At 42.1% G+C, this 20,989-nt stretch overlaps 1 protein-coding gene across 1 annotated transcript; it reads right to left on the bottom strand.

Moving 5' to 3' along the window:
* Positions 1–742: 742 nt before the first annotated feature.
* Positions 743–15,620, bottom strand: LOC140122683 (cytochrome P450 2C25-like). The gene is made up of 10 exons (XM_072143793.1): positions 15,541–15,620; positions 13,120–13,307; positions 11,780–11,942; positions 10,504–10,653; positions 10,190–10,350; positions 9,910–10,086; positions 8,911–9,052; positions 6,042–6,226; positions 4,318–4,459; positions 743–2,907 (listed from the first exon to the last, which is right to left on the bottom strand). The coding sequence occupies exons 1-10, from the start codon at positions 15,614–15,616 to the stop codon at positions 2,729–2,731; spliced, it is 1,563 nt and encodes a 520-aa protein (XP_071999894.1). The 5' UTR covers positions 15,617–15,620; the 3' UTR covers positions 743–2,728.
* Positions 15,621–20,989: the final 5,369 nt, after the last annotated feature.

Raw genomic sequence — 20,989 nt, 5'->3', positions numbered from 1 at the left:
TTTTGTAGCACACCCCTGTTGTCCCACATTCAGCATGACGGTCCCTGTTTCGTTGGGTCTATCCCTAGTGTCCTGGCAAGTGGGAGCCTCCATGTAGAGAAATTAGGGCAGAGATGTAAGAAGAAAAGTTGTCTAGTCAATTGGGCAGATTTACTTACCCGGTCCCGTCGCGATCCCGCGGTGCGTTGTCCGACGAGGATTCGGGTCCAGCGAGATTCACTAACATTGTGTGCCCGAGTTCCTTCCTGTGTCGCTGCTGCACTGAGGTCCGCCGGAGTTCACCTGCTTCTTCACGGTGCATGTGAGTGCTTGATCTTGCGACACAAATTATTTTTTAAATTCCGCGGTTTGTCCGAATCCGATGGGTTATCCGATGTCCATGCCCCCCGATTTCTGTTGCGTGCAAGTCGGCACCGATGCGCCAAAATCCAATCGCGTGCGCCAAAATTCCAAGGCAATTCGGCGCAAAACGGAAATATTTGGGAAACCTAACAAAAGTGCGGCGTTTGGACCTTTAGTAAATGAGCCCCAATTTGTGTCATTTTGCAATGTCGAAGAGGACCAAGTGACCATAGATGAGACATGTACTGACACATTTGGTGTATTTTGGGCATTTTGCTCATGGGATATGAAAGTTAAATTTTGATTAAACAAAATCTTTCATGTTTTTTTGTTCATTAAGGCCTTTTTTTTTACACACAACCAAATGACATCAAAACTTTGACATCCAAGTAGATTAAAATAGGAGATAAATATATTTTTATTTATTTTATTACAGTTGAATAATGAATATTTAAAGTTTTCACAATATACAATATCCTCTAGTTTATTATAAGATGTAGGTACAGTATCACTTATACAAGATATACCAACCATAGCTAATACCCAGCTAAGAGATTGGGATGAGGGCAAAAATATCAAGGTCAATTGACCTTGTTCCCATTTTGTATTTATTGAATCAATTTCTAGTTCTGGTGCATAAAAAGCTTCCAAAAAACACTTACTACTATGCGAGAATAGTCAAGAGTTTAATCTAGCTCCTACATCCTTCTATAGTTATCTGCATATACGCCATGCACAGGGGGTCCAGTTTGAGAGGGAGAGACTGAAGATTGAGGACAGTCCCATGGAAGCCATCGCTAGGACCAAAGACCTTGGGAAACCTAGATCCACCTTTTGTAAACATTTGATGGACCTCACCTACAGGGAGAATCTTTCATATATGGCAAGGAGATATCCTCGAACTGATGGTCCATATAACTGGCGCTCAGCAGTTATCAGTGCTCGGGACCTGTTGATATAGATTAAGTGGTTGCACCAAAATTACCTGGCCCCTTTGTGCTTGCGTCAGATGCACAGGTTGCCCTCAGATTTATGTTCTCGAAGCAGAGAGGACCGGGTACCTTCTTACACATGGTTTGGGATTGCCCATCCGTTCAGGATTATTGGATGGATATTCATTCCCCGGTCTCCCCGGTGTCTGCTCCTCTCGGGTGTGTCTTTTTGGACTGGTAGGGAACTCACTTACACTGCTAGAGGTACTCCGGACCGCTTCTCTTTGATGTGGGATGTGTTGGTGGAAGACCAGATTGCTTTGAGTGTGGAGGAGGAATAGCTCCGCTTGTGTGTCGTGGGAATGGTTGAGTGTGTGTGTCTTCTGCCTTAGGGAAGGGGTTCCCTTTACTGGGACACATTTCTCTCTGTTTTTGCATCACTAGATGATGTAATTATCCTATGTTGATGTTTTGTGCTGATTGTCCATCTTCTATGATTGTACCTTGTACTTCCCGGAGATGAATATTTTGCCTTTTGTACACTGTTATGTTCACGAAAACTGAAAATAATGGGTGTCATTTAGTAAGGGCCCGATTCGCGGTTTCCTGACGTGCTACCCAAATATTTCCGATGTGCGCCGATTTCCCCTGAATTGCCCCGGGATTTTGGCGCACGAGATCGGATTGTGGCGCATCTGCGCTGGCATGCACGCGAGGGAAATCGGGGGGCGTGGCCGAATGAAAATCCAACGGATTCAGAAAAACCGCAGCATTTAAAAAAAAAAATCTGTTGCGGAGCTTGCACTTACCTTCACTCAGCCCGAGCCGGTGAACTCCAGCGTGTTCCGATGCTTTTCAGCGCAGCAGCGCCACCTGGTGGACGGCGGATGAACTACCTTAATTAATCCCGGCCGGACCCGAATCCAGCGCAGAGAACGCGCCGCTGGATCGCGAATGGACCGGGTAAGTAAATCTGCCCCAATGTCTTTTTAAAAAACTACTATGCGTGAAACTGAAACAACCTTATGTGGAAGAAGTTGGAAATACATTTTTTACACAATAACGTCAATAGAAGGTAGGTCAATAATCCCAGGGTACCCTTTTATTTCAGAAACAAAAGGGAAATATCTTGATACCCCAGCAAGTAACGAAAGGAAATTGGAAAAATGTATATATCGTACAATATTTCAACCGGTCCAAGCATTGATGTAGTTTATGAGTATTTATATATCTCATGCAATCCAGAATCATCCTTCAATGGGCCCAATAGACGTCTGACAACGTATTCACTTATACATCAGCAGTCACCACAAGACCATATATCCTTCTCTCAAAGATCTTGTCATGCGTAGACTTCCTATAAGCCCCCATCTACGACTCTTGTCAAAACATTTACAGCACATTTTTCAATGACATGAAGCACCTTTGACATGAATATTGATGGTAGTCATAGTCTATCTGCGAGGCACGGCACAGATTTCATGAGACTTTGGGCAATTTGTAGCTCCCAGGTCTGGGGTCAGGTCCAGTTTAGCTCCTGCTGGTGGGCGGAATGTGAAATTTTGGAGCAGTGAAGTAAAGAAAAGAAATATCTCCATTTTAGCCAAGGTCTCGCCAGCACAACTTCTTTTCCCTGGAAAGTAATGGAAAAAAAATCTTTTTCATTGACAAGTATATATAAGTTTTCAATATGAGTGCAGTCGACATCTCGCTATAAACTCAAAAACTCCATACAATCCCTCAACAACTCGCTACAAAAATCACAGACACTGGTGCTAGAGAAAGCACAGAATTAAAAATCTGCAAAAACTTTAAAAACATTCAAAGATACACAAATGGTTCCTCTCCATCAATGTTCTCCTACAGCTACAGTAGAGATCAGCAGCAAAAATACCTTAGGACCCCACTTTTGGACCTTTGGATCACACTTTTTCATATACCCTTGGACGGTCGGCTAAGTATTTTCCGTGCACTGGCCAACTTATTTTGGCTACTGAAGGCAGGTGAGCTGAAAATTGTTTTTGTGTATAGAATTTTTGCACAATACTAGAGGACCCTCAGTCTGGATTCTAGAATAGAGATACCGTATATAATCGAGCATAAGCCGACCCAAGTATAAGCCGAGGCCCCTAATTTTAGCACAAAAACCTGGGAAAACCTATATTTTTTTACTCGAGTATAAGCCGAGTTTGAGTTTTCAGCACATTTTGTTGTGCTGAAAAACTAGGCTTATATTTGAGTATATATGGTAATTCCTATGGTCTCATCTTTGCTCCCTTGGAGAGATACTGGATGTTCCTGGTCGCTTGTATCGTTACATATTCCTAGTTCCCACTATAAAGTATTCTGATCAAGACGAGCAACCATGAGCATCCAGTATATATCTCCGAGGAAGGAAGCATTATATATAGGAATTGTATATAAGTTTGGTAGTCCTAAAGCACAAGGATACATTTTGCGAAGGATGACAACTAATGTCAGGTTACTAACAGGGGTAGTTTAGGAAATAATTACAGTATTGCCGGATAGGCCATTACCGTAATATCTAATAGGGGGCACTCAGGCCACGCACCAATCAGAGACTGCGGATCTGGAAGCATTTGGGCCCTTGTCCTTTGTTGTGGCCGAAAAATGTTCATTATGTGGCTTGGGTGCCAGTTCCCTGACCCGTTGGCCTATCCTACAAATTACAATTTAAAAAATATTGCCTTGTCTGAAAATGCATGTCCTGATAAAATATCTATAAAATGTCATCTCATATGACGATAAATAATAAAATCAATCGTAAAAATTGTCTAAATCTCTGCTAAAAATGTTTGAGGAGATCAAAAATTGTGCTCAAAACCTAAAAATAACTTACACCTTGCCCTTCCCTTCCAAAGCAATGTGGTATCAGAATATGACGATGGGAAAACTGTCTAAATTGGCCCCATGTTTTTAGAAGAAAACCATGATGTATTTGTAGTCTTGGACAATCCCTTGAAGGAATAATCATATAATGCCCCGATTCCTCCAAAGAAAATCCTTATATAACTAATGTTACCTATGGAGAACGGGATGAAGGCCTCGTTCTTCTTGAAGTTTCCATTTGAATCAAGAAAGTGTTCTGGATAAAAGTCTTCTGGTTTCTCGAAATAATCTTTGTCTCTGAGAGCTGAGTGCACCACAGTGATAATGGAGGCGCCCTAGAAGAAAGGAATGGGGTAAATACTGTATGTGTTTGTGATTTAGTACAATGTGGTACTTATCAGAATTAACCCTAATAGGGGTAATTTTTTATTATTACCACACCAAATAAAGAAGTATAGATTCATACTGAAAAAAATTAGGGTTCACAGAGGACTACAGAGTAAATGCATTTTACTTTATTGGTCCCTAGTGATGAGTGGACCAGTTGAAGATTGGGTTTACCGGGTTTGGCATAAAATTAAAAATATTTGTTTCAAAAAGGAAAAAGAATAAAACAAAATATTCCTATTCCTAGCCTGATGAGAGATTAGCAGACATGAACCTCAATGGGGGTCATTTACTAAGGGCCCGATTTGCGTTTTCCCGACGTGTTACCCGAATATTTCCGATTTGCGACGATTTTCCCTGTATTGTCCCAGGATTTTGGTGCACGCGATCGGATTTTGGCGCATCGGCGCCGGCATGCACGCGACAGAAATCAGGGGGCGTGGCCGAACGAAAACCCGACGGATTCGGAAAATCCGCCGCATTTTATATAAAAAAAAATGTGTCGCGAAACTTGCACTTACCTTCACCAGGTATAGGCCAGTGAATTTCAGGGCATTCCGGCAGGCCTCGGCGGACGTCAGCGCAGCAGCGACACCTGGTGGACGGCGGAGGAACTGCCTTAGTGAATCGCTGGAAGACCCGAATCCACCGCAGAGAACGCGCCGCTGGATCGTGAATGGACCGGGTAAGTAAATCTGCCCCATTGTTCAACTCGGAACCGGTTCAGGTCTACTCGTCACTAGTCAAGTTTTGGGCACGCAAGCCCAAACTTGGACCTCAGCCAGCTTTTCGGGCTCAAAACCTACTGGTAACACAGCACTCGTCCCTAAACATGTCTCTTCCAAAGCCAGTGCCTCATGGGAAAAATTGCCCTGGATATGGTGGTCCATAAACCTTCATACTTAGAGTTGAGAAGAATGTTTTCCTCTACTATTGGGTAAATGACGGCTGAGCGTTTTTTTACCTTTTTTGTTGGACTAGGGGTTGGATGTAGGATTGATGAACCTATGGACCTATGTTTTTTATCACCTTTATCAATCAGTAAGTACTATAAGCTGTGGTTGACCTCCATGATAATGTAAGATTGTTGCTTTACGTACCCTTTCACGGTGGTATCTTTAAAATACTGAGTAAAAATCCCCTGTCATACTTTTCAAATTGGATTTTGAAAGACATGCCCTAATTTTAAACAGCATCAGCCTGAATTTTGCGAGGGCTTGTCGCTTTAAATCGGATGGCCTTCCATTAATTTCGATGTGAAATGGAATTCTCAAGGTAAAATCTGTGCCACAGTCCTCTGTGTGAACTATCCATAAGAATAAACATTATTGAAAAAGGTTTGGAAAGGTTTTCTATGGATCCTATCCTATAGATTACCCTATACAGTGATTTAACAGCTTAAAAATCTGAAAAACATCACAAAAACAGTAAAAAAGATGGATTTATCCAGTCTGGGCCTAATGCCAAAACCACCATTCCATTAGATTATTCAATGGTTCTCCAGTAAGAAACAGAGAACCTTTGAGATACCTTTGGAATAAAGTAGCCTCTAAATGTGATGTCTCGAGGTGTTGAATGTGGAAGTCCAACTGGTGCGATGTCTCCAAACCTCAGGATTTCATGGATGACGGCGTCTGTATACGGCATTTGTTTCCGGTGCTCCATTTGAGGTTGTGCCGATCCAATCACTCGTTCAATTTCATTCTGCACTTTCTCTGTCAGGATAGAGATAAATTTGTAGAAAATTTAAATCTAAAGTAACCCAGTAGTTTTATGAGATTAAATGTATGATAAAACTGGAAAATATGGTTGCAACCTCAGACCCACACAAATCACCACGATTTCAAAACTTTCTCCAAGGTCCCCTATCAATCACACATCAATGGCATATTCCCATTCCATAAATTGGTCGCATATAGTGTGGATTGGACTTTACGGGTTTGCTATTACTGGTTTATGTGGCACTTGCGACTTTTCCAGTGGCATTTAACCCCTTACGACGTGTGACCTATTAGTATCTCATATGTTGAGTACAGGAGTATGGAAAGGGCAATATGCAGCACTCCCCCACCTGCTAGCACCAATCGTGGGTGTTCATCTTTTGATTGCCACCGCCATATCGACTTTGATCATCATTCCCTGTGATGTCATTGGGGAGCAATGATCCGTTGCCATGGCCCATGGCGGTGTCATTTATGAAGATCTGTTACAATGTAACTGTTAATCCTAACTGTTGAACCCAATAACAGAAAATACCACCCACATGTCAGAAATGCCACTTTTCTGCCAGAAAAAATGATACCTAACACAGCTCCGTACACTGAAGTATGAAAAAATTATTAGCACCAGAAAATAGCGAAATAGAATTTTTTTTGTAGATGTTTTAATTTTTTTTAAAATATATTAAAACACAATAAAACCTACATAAATGTAGTATCTTTGTGATCCTACCGAACCAAAGAATAAAGACGATGTGTCATTTGGGGTGCACAGTGAAACCCATAAAAACCAGGCCCACAAGAACATAGTGCAAATAAATTTTTTTAACAATTTTACTGGAAATGGAATTTTTTTCCCACTTCCCAGTACAGGGCATGGAATATTAAAGTCACTACAAAGTACAATTTGTATCACAGTAAACAAGCCCACTAACAAGTTTTGGAAAAATGGAAACACAAAAACAAAGTCGTTAATGGGTTAAAGAGTTAACATCAGCACAGATTATGTTAATGATGGAAGTTTTGGCCTGAGTTCAGTACCTGGGCCTGAACAGAATTTTCTACATTTTGCAGGGTCCGCTCATCATTATTAGCATGCTATGCAAAATCACTGGTCCTCATACATGTCCCCAATAAGTTATAGGTGCACCAAATAGACTGGTAAAAGTTATGATGGGCCACTGAGCCCCAAGGCCCTACTTGCCCTACTAACACTGACTGCAATCTTGAAATCTAATGGTTGCAGGGACTGGTCTTCTAACCCTTTCCAGTACATGTTCGAAGAGGAGGAGGTAGCAGCCATGAAAAAGAGTTGTGTAGAGATTGTAAATGTTCTCAATATCGTATCATGACATAGAGGACATAACATAGAGGACACAACATAGAGGACACAACATAGAGGACACAACATAGAGGACACAACATAGAGGGCACAACATAGAGGGCACAACATAGAGGACACAACATAGAGGACACAACATAGAGGACACAACATAGAGGACACAACATAGAGGACACAACATAGAGGGCACAACATAGAGGGCACAACATAGAGGGCACAACATAGAGGACACAACATAGAGGGCACAACATAGAGGACACAACATAGAGGACACAACATAGAGGGCACAACATAGAGGACACAACATAGAGGGCAAAACATAGAGGACACAACATAGAGGGCACAACATAGAGGGCACAACATAGAGGGCAAAACATAGAGGGCACAACATAGAGGACACAACATAGAGGACACAACATAGAGGGCACAACATAGAGGGCACAACATAGAGGGCAAAACATAGAGGGTCCAACATAGAGGACACAACATAGAGGGCACAACATAGAGGGCACAACATAGAGGACACAACATAGAGGACATAACATAGAGGACACAACATAGAGGACACAACATATAGGACAAAACATAAAGGACACAACATAGAGGACACAACATAGAGGACACAACATAGAGGGCACAACATAGAGGGCACAACATAGAGGACACAACATAGAGGGCACAACATAGAGTACACATCATAGAGGACACAACATAGAGGACACAACATAGAGGACATAAAATAGAGGGCACAACATAGAGGGCACAACATAGAGGACACAACATAGAGGGCACAACATAGAGGGCACAACATAGAGGGCACAACATAGAGGACACAACATAGAGGGCACAACATAGAGGGCACAACATAGAGGACACAACATAGAGGACATAACATAGAGGACACAACATAGAGGGCACAACATAGAGGAGACAACATAGTGGACACAACATAGAGGACACAACATATAGGACAAAACATAAAGGACACAACATAGAGGACACAACATAGAGGACATAACATAGGGGACACAACATAGAGGACATAACATAGAGGACACAACATAGAGGACACAACATAGAGGACACAACATAGAGGACATAACATAGAGGACATAACATAGAGGACATAACTTAGAGGACATAACATAGAGGACATAACATAGAGGGCATAACATAGAGGACATAACATAGAGGACATAACATAGAGGACATAACATAGAGGGCATAACATAGAGGACATAACATAGAGGGCACAACATAGAGGACACAAAATAGAGGGCATAACATATAGGACAAAACATAAATAATAAAGTTATTATTGAAAATGTAACGTTCCTACCTTGAATGTCTGGATATTTCATCATCAGCAGAATAGCCCATCGCAATGTGGTTGATGTGGTCTCCATCCCAGCCCCAAACAAATCAGCTACCAGAGTAGTCAAATTCTCATTGTGGTAATACTGGGAGGATTCTGTTTTTCCCTAGAAAACAAATATAATAAAATTAAAGCAAATTTAAATTTATCAAAACATTTCCTATAAATGATCATTTATATAATAGATGCTAATTTGAAGTTCTATCACTGACCTGTCCTCAAAAATGATGGAAGTGGAGAGCAATTGGGACACCACTGCAATATACAGGCGGTCCCCGACTTACAGACAACCCATAGGTACAGACAGACCCCTCTGACCTCTGGTGAAGTCTCTGAATGCTTTACTATAATCCCAGGCTGCAATGATCAGCTGTAAGGTGTCTGTAATGAGGTTTTATTGATAATCCTGGGTCCAACTACAGCCAAAAAAATTTGAAACTCCAATTGTCACTGGGGCAAAATTTTTTTTTTGTCTGGATCTACAATTATAAAATATACAGTTTCGACTTACATACAAATTCAACTAAGAACAAACCTCTGGACCCTATCTTGTACGTAACCCGGGGACTGTCTTTATCTCTGCATTGAAAGAATTAAACAAATGCATATGCAGAGGTCAACATCATTCCAAAGACTGATTGGTGGACATGTATCAAGATCATGACATCCTCCAATATCTTCTAGATGTGAAGGCAACAATCTGCAATCCCCCCAATGAAGTTCCAGCACCGATTGTAGGTTTTACTGCTTCGCATGGATCCCGAACGTTGAACCTGAACTATTGCCTGAAGTGCAGGGTTGGGTTTAAGGACCCAAACATCGTGTCTGTTCAACCATAGCTCCGTTAATGCAAAAGTCTCCTCTTTTGCTAAGGCCACCCAACCCTAGCTCCTACTACTTAGGTGAGAGGTCACATATAAAGGGAATATCTAGGTGCTCGGGACACTGAATTGATTCACTTACCTCTTGTTGCTTGGCTAGGAAGGTATCGATGAGATTCCTCTGGTCATTCACATCCAGCTCTTTCTTGTGTTCTGTAAATGTCGCTTTTATAAAGTCATAAAATTCTTTAACGTTTTCAAAAATTTTTGTGTGGGCTCCGGGCAGCAGTTTTGCCAGAAATGGATAACAATTGTACAACTATAGTATATAAGAAAATCAAAGGAGAAGCAAATGTATCAGAACATGTCTTCTGAGGTGCCATGGCACATAGATAGCAAGATCCAACGTAACAATCACTTACCATGACCCAGGGGCTGCTTAGAAGTCTGACATTCTCATTGACTGTACCCATAAGCCTCAGGATGGTCGGATCCTTGTAATCAAATCTTTTGTTCAACAGTATTGCCACAATTATATTGGTTACAGCAGAATAGATACTCGTTACATCACTAAAGGGCTTTCCTAGAAAATAAATAAATAAATATAGTTTTTTACTTAATTTGTTTAACTTACCTCAACCTCTTTGGGTAGGAAACCCATTTAACAACCCTTTTATAGTATACATAGAGTATATACAGAAAGATACACTACTGTGGATATGATAACCCTTCACACCTTCATATGATCTTAACTTCTTGACTAAGTGTTCAGTTTCCTCAACGATCTTGTCTTCTAGGGTTCTTTTGCCCATTCCGTAATCTCGTAGAGTAGAGAGTGTAAATCTTCTCATCACTTTCCAGTTCTCTCCAGTGGCAAAGATGATACCTGTAATGTAATAAATAGATAGTGTGGGGAATTGCTCTGGTAGATGCCTTGTAGCAGTGCAGGAAGCAGGGACACACGCAGGGTTAAAGTCCAAAATCAAGTGTTTATTCACACTTCTTTGTCAAAATACAAATTCAGCCTTGGCTTAGGCACATACAAAATACAAAATAAACCCTGCCTGGCTGGGCACTGCCTAATACAATACACCTAACTATACATGTACCAGGCTGCCTGGCACACGCTCTCGGCCAGCAGAATATCAGGAGGCACCTGGTTACCTTTGCTGTGTGAACTCGGTCCAGCCTTCAGCTCTCCAGGCAGTGCCTCTCCTACTGCTTCTGGCCTTCAGTCTAAATCAGGCTCTAACGAGGTCTGTGACCTGCACCTGTGGGCTATACAGAAACCCAGGACCGAAGCCCGGATGGGTTAGGAGTCCCACTACCAGCCTACCCCTACTCCATAATAAGCAGGCCCAGTACGGACATTACAAAGGTGTCTATGCTAGCTAGGCCAACATAGACCAAACAGACTTCTCCTGCTTACTATATGTCTGCATTAACCCTTGGGTTACTGCAGATAAATCCAGGGCTTTTACCATGTACTTTTCATCTGTCTGTAGGACAGATAGCGGTTCTCCCAAATGACACCTTTCACTTTCTCACAATAGATAACATGAAATGTGTGAATAGATATTTAGGTAAGCAGTGCTGGACTCGCCCTCCTGAGAACCAGAAAGTCCCCGATGGAATCAGACTCTAAGCCAAACTGGATCCTGGTCAAGGAGAAGACAAAACAATTTGAAGGTTATTTCTTAGGGGCTACTGGAGGTCCCAGAATATCCTTATCAGGCTGGACCAAGGAATGCCATACCAATGATGCTGGTAAACACCATTTACTAAGGGACCCTTAGTGATGTCAACCCCAGCAGCAGGGTGAACACTGAAGAATACAGTAGTCATATGAAATATTATTTGGAAATTTGCTGTAATTTGTGCGGGAACCTGGTCCGATCCATCGGAAGCACCACCGGAAAATATATAAATCAATGTCATCGCCTTGCAATGCCTGGACATGCATGAGTTCTCCAACTACTAGATAAAGAAATTATAAATGATACAAGACTTACCATTGCCCTTTGATGTTGTAGAAAATAATGGTGTATATGGTCTTTCCGCAAATAATTCACCATGGTTGACCAGAGCATCTTTAAGGGTGTCGTAACCACATAGGATGATGGATTTGGACATTCCAAGCTGGATACTGAAGACTGGGCCATACACCTTAGCCAACTGTAAATACAAGGATGACCAAATAGTTGCCATTGCCATGACCCCCTCCACATAAGCTCATTACTAGTGTCTGGGTAAGACTCTTTATAACTGTCTTCTCAGGTTTCCTGGACTTCCCAATCTAAATCCGGATGCTTAATAACCCTAAAACCACTATCCCTTTTCTTAATCCTGACCCTGAAGCTACGACCCTAACTTCTAACCCTTGTCCTACTACCATCACCTTCAATATTTTTATAAGGAGACACTAAAAACTAAGGGTTACTTTTGGGATTTCCTAGCCTGTGTCCTGAAATTATTCAACACAATGGGGCTCATTTACTAAGGGTCCACGGATTGCATTGTCTGGTTTCCCGACGATTTCCGATTAGCGCCGCATTTAACAGGGGGTTTTGGCGCATCGGTGCTGGCTTTCAAGCGACACAAATCAGGGGGCGGACCGCCGGACGATCCAACGGATTCGGACAACACGCAGGATTTAACATCGTAAATTGTGCCGCAAGACACGCACTCACATGCACGGGGAAGAAGAAGGTGAACTCCGGCAGACCTCAGCGGGGAAGCAACACATGCAGGAACTTGGCACAATCTTGGTGAATCGCGGCGGACTTCATCTTTGTCGGGCCGTCCGGATCGGGGATCGCGACAGGACCGGGTAAGTAAATGTGCCCCATTGTATTGGGTTGTTCATGATTTTCTGTTGATGAACTATCCCCAGGAAAGGGCATCAATAGTTGATTTAATAGGAGGTCAAAAACAGCACTAGTACTCTGATCAACTGTTTTGTGTCCTGTAAAGGATCTAGAAGGTAGAAATAGTTGCCTCCTTTTCTCCATAGGAGCCTCAAGCCACAACTTTAAATACAGCTCCAACTGAACATGATGGGGAACTGCAGGGACATTGAGCCAACTGACTTTACATGTTCCTGTGTTTACAGGCTGCTGAACTGCTGATTGGTGAAGCGTTGCTGGGTGCCTGTCCTCCACACCCATCTACTGTTGGCATAAATTTATGGCCAACCCCTTAAATGACTGGACTGGAGTCTCAATTTATGGGTTCTGTACTAGGTCCCACATTCATTTAAGCTATAGGTATGGAGTTCAGATGTCTGGTCTGTAGTTCGGATTAATTTAGGGCTCTCATCTGGGATCTGAATTAACTTAGAGGTTATTTTTACCTCCATAAATGTTTTATGGGGTTTTCTTATGTCCATGAGGTGGATATTTCCAATTATTGGTAGAGGCTTTGGTCCAGGTGGAAAATTTTTGTAATTTTCATGTTTTTTGTTCTTGAACGCATTCGCCAAAAATAAAATGACAACAACAGATATGAGAATCGTCACCAGATCCATGGTCCACGGAGGTTCTGCAAAATATTAAAAATCAGATATGAGGAATAGGCCAGGATAGAACTTAAATACTTTAGATTTTAGGTTAAAGGGGCATTCACATTCAGTTTCATTAATCTGCCATATATAAACATTTCTTCAATTAGATGTTATTAAAAAAGTTCCTGTGTGAAGATAATTTCTCATAAATGTCACCATGTTGTCCCTTAGAAACAAGACTGACTCCTTGGATACGGCCACCTCTGGTGTAGGGATTGCACAAAGAAAATAAAGGTGTTTGTATATGAAATGTCCGGGAGTTACTGCATGTCGCACAGACATCCTGTGGTAATGATCGCTGAATCCAGGTAGTCAGACAGGACTCAATAGCGCATGTCTGGCCACTGCTGCCAAAATGTGAGGTGGTCGTATCCAAGGAAGCCATCTCGTTTCTAAGGGACAGCACAACTACATTTATGAGAAATTATCTTCACACAGGAACATTTTTTTTAATAACATCCAATTGAAGAAATGTTTACATATGGCAAATGAATGAATTTAAATGTAAATGCCCAGATGGGAAAGCCCCTTTAAGAGACATTAAAGGAAAGGAAGGAAGGGAAGGAAGGTAGGGAAAGGAAGGAAGGAAAGGAAGGAAGGAAGGAAGGAAGGAAGGAGGGAAAGGAGGAAAGGAAAGGAAGGAAGGGAAGGAAGGAAGGTAGGGAAAGGAAGGAAGAGAAGGAAAGGAAGGGAAGGAAGGAAGGAAAGGAAGAAATGGAAGGAAGGTAGGGAAAGGAAGAAAGGGAAGGAAGGGAAGGAAGGTAGGGAAAGCAAGAAAGGGAAGGAAGGGAAGGAAAGGAAGAAAGAGAAGGAAGGAAAGGAAGGGAAGGAAGGAAGGAAGGAAGGAAGGAAGGGAGGAAAGGAAGGGAGGAAAGGAAAGGAAGGGAGGGAGGGAGGAAAGGAAGGAGGGAAGAGAAGGAAAGGAAAGGAAGGAAGGGAGGAAAGGAAAGGAAGCAAGGAAGGAAGGGAAGGAAGGGAAGGAAGGGAAGGAAGGTATGGAAAGGAAGGAAGGGAAGGAAGGAAGGAAGGAAGGAAGGAAGGAAGGAAGGGAAGGAAGGAAGGAAGGAAGGAAGGGAAGGAAGGAAGGTATGGAAAGGAAGGAAGGAAGGAAGGAAGGAAGGAAGGGAAGGAAGGAAGGGAGGGAGGAAAGAAAGGGAGGAAGGAAGGAAAGGAAGAAAGGGAAGGAAGGGAAGGAAGGAAGGAAGGAAGGAAGGAAGGAAGGGAAGGAAGGTAGGGAAAGGAAGAAAGGGAAAGAAGGAAAGGAAGGGAAGGAAGGGAGGAAAGGAAGGACGGGAGGAAAGGATGGAAGGAAGGAAGGAAGGGAGGAAAGGAAGGAAGGAAGAAAAGGAAGAAAGGGAAGGAAGGGAAGGGAAGGAAGAAAGGGAAGGAAGGAAGCGAGGAAAGGTAGGAAGGAAGGAAGGATGGATGAAGGAAAGAAAGGAATGATGAAAGAAAGAAATAATGGAAAGGAAGAAAAGAGGAAGGCAGGTAGGTTGTGAAGGGAAGGAAGGGATATGAAGAAAAGTGAAGGAAGTGGAAGGAATGGAAGGAAGGATAGACAGAAAGTAGGGAAAGGAATGAATGAAAGAAGGAAGGAATGAAGGAAAGCAAGTAAGGAAGTCAAGAAGGGAAGAAAGGGAAATAAAGAGAAGGGAAGGGAAATTTAGGAAGCAAAGAAAGAAAGGGTAGGAAGGAAAAGAAGGAAGGAAAGGAGGTAAAGGAAGGAAGTTATTGGAGAACTTTATAGAGCATTGTATATACTAGGTGAGGGATTTATTCAAATGGTGACTCTAGAAGTAGTCTAAATTCACAGTTTTATAACAATAACAAAATCAAGCAGCTAGCAAACCTTCAGGCCACCACCACATGACCTGCTCACCAGAGCTTCTGGCTTTATTTGCCAATCAATACCTGGCCTGGATATGTTGGAATAGTCATCGCCTCCTGCTCTTTACCTAGTCCAGTGAAAAACCGACCCGGATATCTACATATATCAGGTGCCAGAAATCTAAGGTTTCCAACAACTCATTACTGGCTAACAGCATGAAAGCCCGGGACTTCGGTGTCACATATCAGCCATCTATACTGTACTAATTACATTATATGCAGACATTCTATAAGACATTATATAAGAAACTGCACAGATAGCACCCACCTATAGCATAGCGCAGTACACAGTAATATGTAACCATGAAGAATTCGTTTTCTTACCTGGAGTTGTAGAAGACGCTGATCCTCTCCTCTTAGTGGAGTTTATACTTGTGTACAGGAGTACAGGAACACCCATAATTAACCCCTAGCTAGCCGCGAGTATATGAGTCAGCACTTCTCAGTGTCGAAATAGATTGTACTGTTTGTTATCTGAAACAGGTATATTATATGTATATAACATCTTACACTCTGACACTAAAACCCTACAGGGCAGCTGTATAAAGGGTAAGGGGCTGGAATATGAGGATCTTAAAACCAACAAATAAGTCTACCCAGTATAAAATCACAAGTTCAATAAACATATCATATGTGTGAATATAACTATATGTAACCATATAGTTATTATTCGGAAGGTAGCCTTGTGTGGGAGCATAGCCATATGTGCGAATGTAGTGTTATATGTGAAAGTTTTGGATACTTGACCATAACTTTGTCATAGCTATGACCTCTCCTACAGAAATTGGTGACAACAGGCTATAGCAATGTAATGAGCTCTAGACCTTTCTGTTTATACTGTTTTATCTGATTTTATTGCAAATTACAGAACAATATATATGACCCAGCAGCTTTGTTGAGTTACCTGTGGCATAAATGTGTGCAGGACCTGCATAAGGCCCAGAGAATATTTTCAGGCAAGATTGGAGAGCATTAACAACCCACTGGAGGATGATGATGTTCAGCACATTAGTTGCTCTGGTTCGGGGTCTCTATTTATAAGTTCTGGATTATTGGGGGCTGCATTGCTGGGGTGTGACCTTGTACCATTCGGGATCACACATAGTTTTGTTAAATCATTCCTTGTGTGTGAAGGAAAACTCAGTTCACCTTTCGTGTGTTTGTGCTCAGCTCATACCCTGTATTACTCAGAAGAATCCCCGCCTGTGCCCAGTTATATGGCATGTTGTAAAAAGAGATAAGTCCATTGACTTCTCTACAGGTGATGGTAGGTCGGTGTACAGAAGTCCAAAATCCCTTCAGAGAACATGGAGATCGAGAAGAAACTAAATATAGAAGTCATAATACTGTAACTTTTAATAAATATCCTTACACAAGTAGCGATATTAGAGATGTGTGTTGTATGTATCTGTAATTTGGTTGCTCATGGACACCTGTGAATGGTTCGTCTGCGACATGCGATATGTTGAGTGTCTGCGACAAGAGAGTTGATCCCCCAGATAAAATTATTCTGGAAGCCCAACCTTGATCATTTTCTAGGTAACAGACTCCAAATGTGACTGCTGCAGGATCTCTGTGGTCCACTATTGGGTTTGAGTCAGTTTGAGGAAGATACTAAAAACTGATACTCCGGTTGGCCAGTCCAACAATAATGGTGATTAGAGAAATCTGTGGGTAGATCCCATACCTCTGTATGCATTAAGTTTTATATGGACACATGTAAATAAAAGTGTCTCCTTCCATTAGTCTATAGGAAGTAGATCCTAGTATCCTCAAAATTGGGTCACCTTCTGCTGGACCACTGCTTTCCACTATTGAGGTGGAGCGAGGGACCTTTGGAAGTTCCTCTGGTGGACCAGTACAATACTGATATCTCTTATAGAAATCACCTGTGTAACTAACGTTTTATTTGGAAGAATGGAAAGGAAGTATCAAGCCGAGGTTCCATGGGTCCAGCAGATACATCTTTTTTTGGAATTGGGTTATCTTCTACTGCACCACCAGCCTTTGGTTAAACCCTGGTTTCTCTAGAGAAGTGATGGCGAACCTTTTAGCAGCCAAGTGCCCAAAAAGCAACCCAAAACCCCCCTTATTTATCGCGAGGTGCCAACCAAAATTTAAAGCAGTAACTTATTGCTCTCTGTTCTTCAACAACTTTCAATTATATTGGCCTCCTGAGGACAGCAACCAGTGTCCCTCTGTGCACAGAGAATCATGGGACCGGCAAGAGGTCCTTCAAAGATAATTTGGCAGTGTCAATTCATTTTCCCTCTTCCTACAGTCCCAAGTAGCGAAGTCAGTATATAAATATGACCGAAAGCAGCATCTTTTAAGTTTCTTGGAACTTGGAAAATTCTTTGAGTCCTGTCTGGTGTCTTGGGGCAATGGCCCGGGTGCCCACAGAAAGAGCTTGGAGTGCCGCCTCTGGCACCAGTGCCATAGGTTAGCCACCACTGCTCTAGAGGGTTCTCTGGTACTGTGGTGGGCCAGTCAAACACTGTATAAGGAATTTTCTCCCAGGTTTCTCAATAATCCATAAACGATAAATATTGTGAAATATTACATAAGATATTACTCAGATATCTGATGGGCAACGTGGTGGGTTATGATGGAGCCTGCAGTGTACATGGACATGATAACTTATTCTAATAGCAGTAATCTTAGAAGGCAGCAATGGGTGAGGCGAGTTCTTCACTGCCGGTGATATTGTGTCATCCTGATATCAGAGGTGAGATGAGTTTTCTTAGAAAGAGGTGAAACCAGTTTAACCAGAGTAAAAGGTGAGCTGAGTTCTTGTTTTCTTCAGTCTAAGAGACTTGTATCCATTCACAGATTTGGTCCAACTTTTCCATTTTTCAGGCACCAAATCGAATCACCAGTCTTGTGATTTGCTTCAGATGAATCTTTCAAAATGGCGTCTGTCCTTCATCCCATAGCTGCTTGTGGACAAGGATTTCAGCGTATTTGTAGAGCATGGACTCAATAACAGCACAGTGCCAATCAGTTGCCTTCAAAGTCAGGATCTTATCATGTATGAGGTTGGCCACTAGTACAGAAAAATTCCCAGGGAAAGTATAAAACCCTAATAGAGTCACCCATCACCCATAGGGTCACCCATATTATACTTACCCTGATAAAGCTGTAGGTCACGTTACCTACCAGCAGTGTGACTTGGGGCTTCGTGAGACGTCCTATGTCCTACTCCACCATTTTCCTGAGGATAGTCTTTATAAAAATTTAACTCTTTAATAAAAAGTCCTGGTGTCAGACTCTCAGAAGTTTTTCATACTTGAGCTTTCATGGATTACTTTTTAACACGCATCAAAATGCTAATAAAAGGGGCACTTGTGAGTTTTTTAGGCACCCTAGAATGTTTGAACCATAGGGGTCCGACAGCTCATGCAATGTAATAAAGTATTGCAGTAGATTCTAACTTAGCTGGCAAAGTGTAAAAGGTCCTCTCAAATGAAGTGCCTGTATTTTTCGGAGCCCCCAAGAAGCTTTCAATCACCACTTTTCAATAAGTCTCATCCATTAGACATGTCTCGGCATGTGTATGTTCCTGCGTCTTTGCCTCTTTTGAGCGCTCCAGCATTTCCCTGTTCTCCCCATGCTGACCTCTGCATATACACACAGCTTCTTCTCTCTTTGCTTCTCTTACTGTGTCTTTATCCTCACAATCCGTCGTCAATGATAAAGACTAGAGGGGGGTGGAGTAAGCAGAATGAGCCATAACTCTCCTGCTACAGCTCCACCTATTCATGACAGACATGTCAAGTGGGAACAGAAAGTGTTCAGACTCCCTAAATATTTTCAGTATTTAGTAGAAGCAGCTTTGGAGCCGGTACAGAAATGCGTCTTATTGGGGCTGATGTCACGAGTTTTCCACCCCTGGATTTGGGGATCCTCCGCCTCTTCCTTGTATATCCTCTCCAGTTCCCTCTGGTTGGATGGTGAATGTTGGTGGACACAATTTTTAAGTTTCTCCAGAGATGCTCCATTGGGTTTAGATCATCAATGAAGAGAAAAAAATGGACAAGAGAATGGGAATCCAATAGACAGATGTAGGATTTTTATTGGTAAAAACCAAGGGTAGTGTAAAATCCAAGGATAACCCGTTTCGATGTAGGACTTCCCTCTTCTACAAACTCTATGGTCAAGAAAACATTAGTGAAAATTATATACATAAGCCAAATAGTATAAAATATAACACTTACGTGTGCAAAAAATGTATAAAAAGCTGCACGGTAAAGCGAATCAGGCAACGCAGATAATTAAATTATCTATGTATCTATGTTTTTATCTGCATTATATGGATTTACTTTTACATACATAGATCATTTAATTATCTGCCTTGTCTGATGCAAAATACCCTGTAGCTCTTTATACATTTTTTCACAGTTAAACATAACTGAGCATCTCTGGAGAGACTTGAAAATGGCTTCCACCAACGTTCACCATCCAACCGGAGGGAACTGGAGAGGATCAGCAAGGAAGAGGCAGAGGATCCCCAAATCCAGGGGTGAGAAACTTGTTACATTATCCCAGGAAGACTCCTGACTGTACTAGCTCCAAAGCTTCTACTCAACACTGAAAAATTTAAAGGTTTTTACTAGAGATGAGCGAGCATACTCGTCCGAGCTTGATGCTCATTCGAGTATAAGCCTACTCGAAACGGCTTGTTTCTCGGACAAGTATTTCGCCTGCTCGAGAACAAGCATTCATTTTAGGAAACACAGTAAAGAACAGTGAACAACACAGTGAACACAGGATCATTTAAGGATCATTTAAGTGAAGAACACAATGAAGAACACATTGCATATGTTTCCGTACATCTGCTAACTTATCAGAAGACATTATTTCTCAATAAAATGACACATTGTATTGCAGAGCCTTGGTCCCCTTGAAAAATGCCGGAGTCTTCCATTGACTTCAATGGGGTTTGTTATTCGATACGAGCACTCGAGCATCGGGAAAAGTTCATCTCGAAAAATGAACACTCGAGCATTTTAGTGCTCGCTCATCTCTAGTTTTTACCAATAAAATACTAAATCTGCCTATTGGATTGGCGCCTCTTGTCCATTTTTTCTCCTCATTGATGATCTACTAAACTAGACATTCGGTGTCCCAGAAACTAGGACGCTGTGCTGCCTCCATTACTACAGGCTTTAATTAAACCTCCTTATCTCAGGGGACGGTTTCTAGTTGGCCATTATATATTTACTGTGCTATTACTACTCTATGGAAGCACAATCTCTTTTTTATTTTTCATGTACAATTGGGATTAGATCCGGGCTCTGGTTGGGCTGGTCAGAAATGGTCACAGAGATGTTCTGAAGCCTCTGTTTGTTTTTTTTAGCTTTGTGCCTAAGGTCATTGTCTTGTCGGATGGTTCGGTCCAGTCTGAGGTCCAGAGCATCAGGAAGAGGTTCTCATCCAGGATATCTCTGTACTTGGCCACATTCATCTCTCCTTCCATTACCCCCAGTGGTCCTGTCCCCCACCCCATAGCCTGAAGCTGCCCCCCCCCAGTATTGGCCACTGTCCCCCCCATAGCCTGATGCTGCCCCCTATGTGTCACTGTTGGGATTGGATTTGGCAGGTGATAAGCGGCGCCTGGTTTTCTCCACCACGTAGAATTTAAACCAAAATGTTCAATCCTCATCTTATCAGAGCAGGGAATCTTATTCCTCATAGTCCGGATCCTTCATGTGTTTTGCACACTGTATGCGGCTTTCCTATGTCTTGTACTGAGGAGAAGCTTCCAGACTCT

This window comes from Engystomops pustulosus, chromosome 3 (assembly GCF_040894005.1).
Source record: "Engystomops pustulosus chromosome 3, aEngPut4.maternal, whole genome shotgun sequence".
NCBI classification, from domain to species: Eukaryota; Metazoa; Chordata; class Amphibia; order Anura; family Leptodactylidae; genus Engystomops; species Engystomops pustulosus.
This window is presented reverse-complemented; position numbering and strand designations above follow the sequence as displayed.

Bases quoted from the DNA above. Each gene is read 5' to 3' on its own strand.
- LOC140122683 (XM_072143793.1), bottom strand. From the start codon at position 15,616: ATGGGTGTTCCTGTACTCCTGTACACAAGTATAAACTCCACTAAGAGG. The intron at 9,053-9,909 runs GTAAGTGAATCA...TTTGTTTTCTAG, and splicing joins TCCTAGCCAAGCAACAAGAG to GGAAAAACAGAATCCTCCCA. The intron at 4,460-6,041 runs GTATCTCAAAGG...CCTTTCTTCTAG, and splicing joins GAGGCTACTTTATTCCAAAG to GGCGCCTCCATTATCACTGT.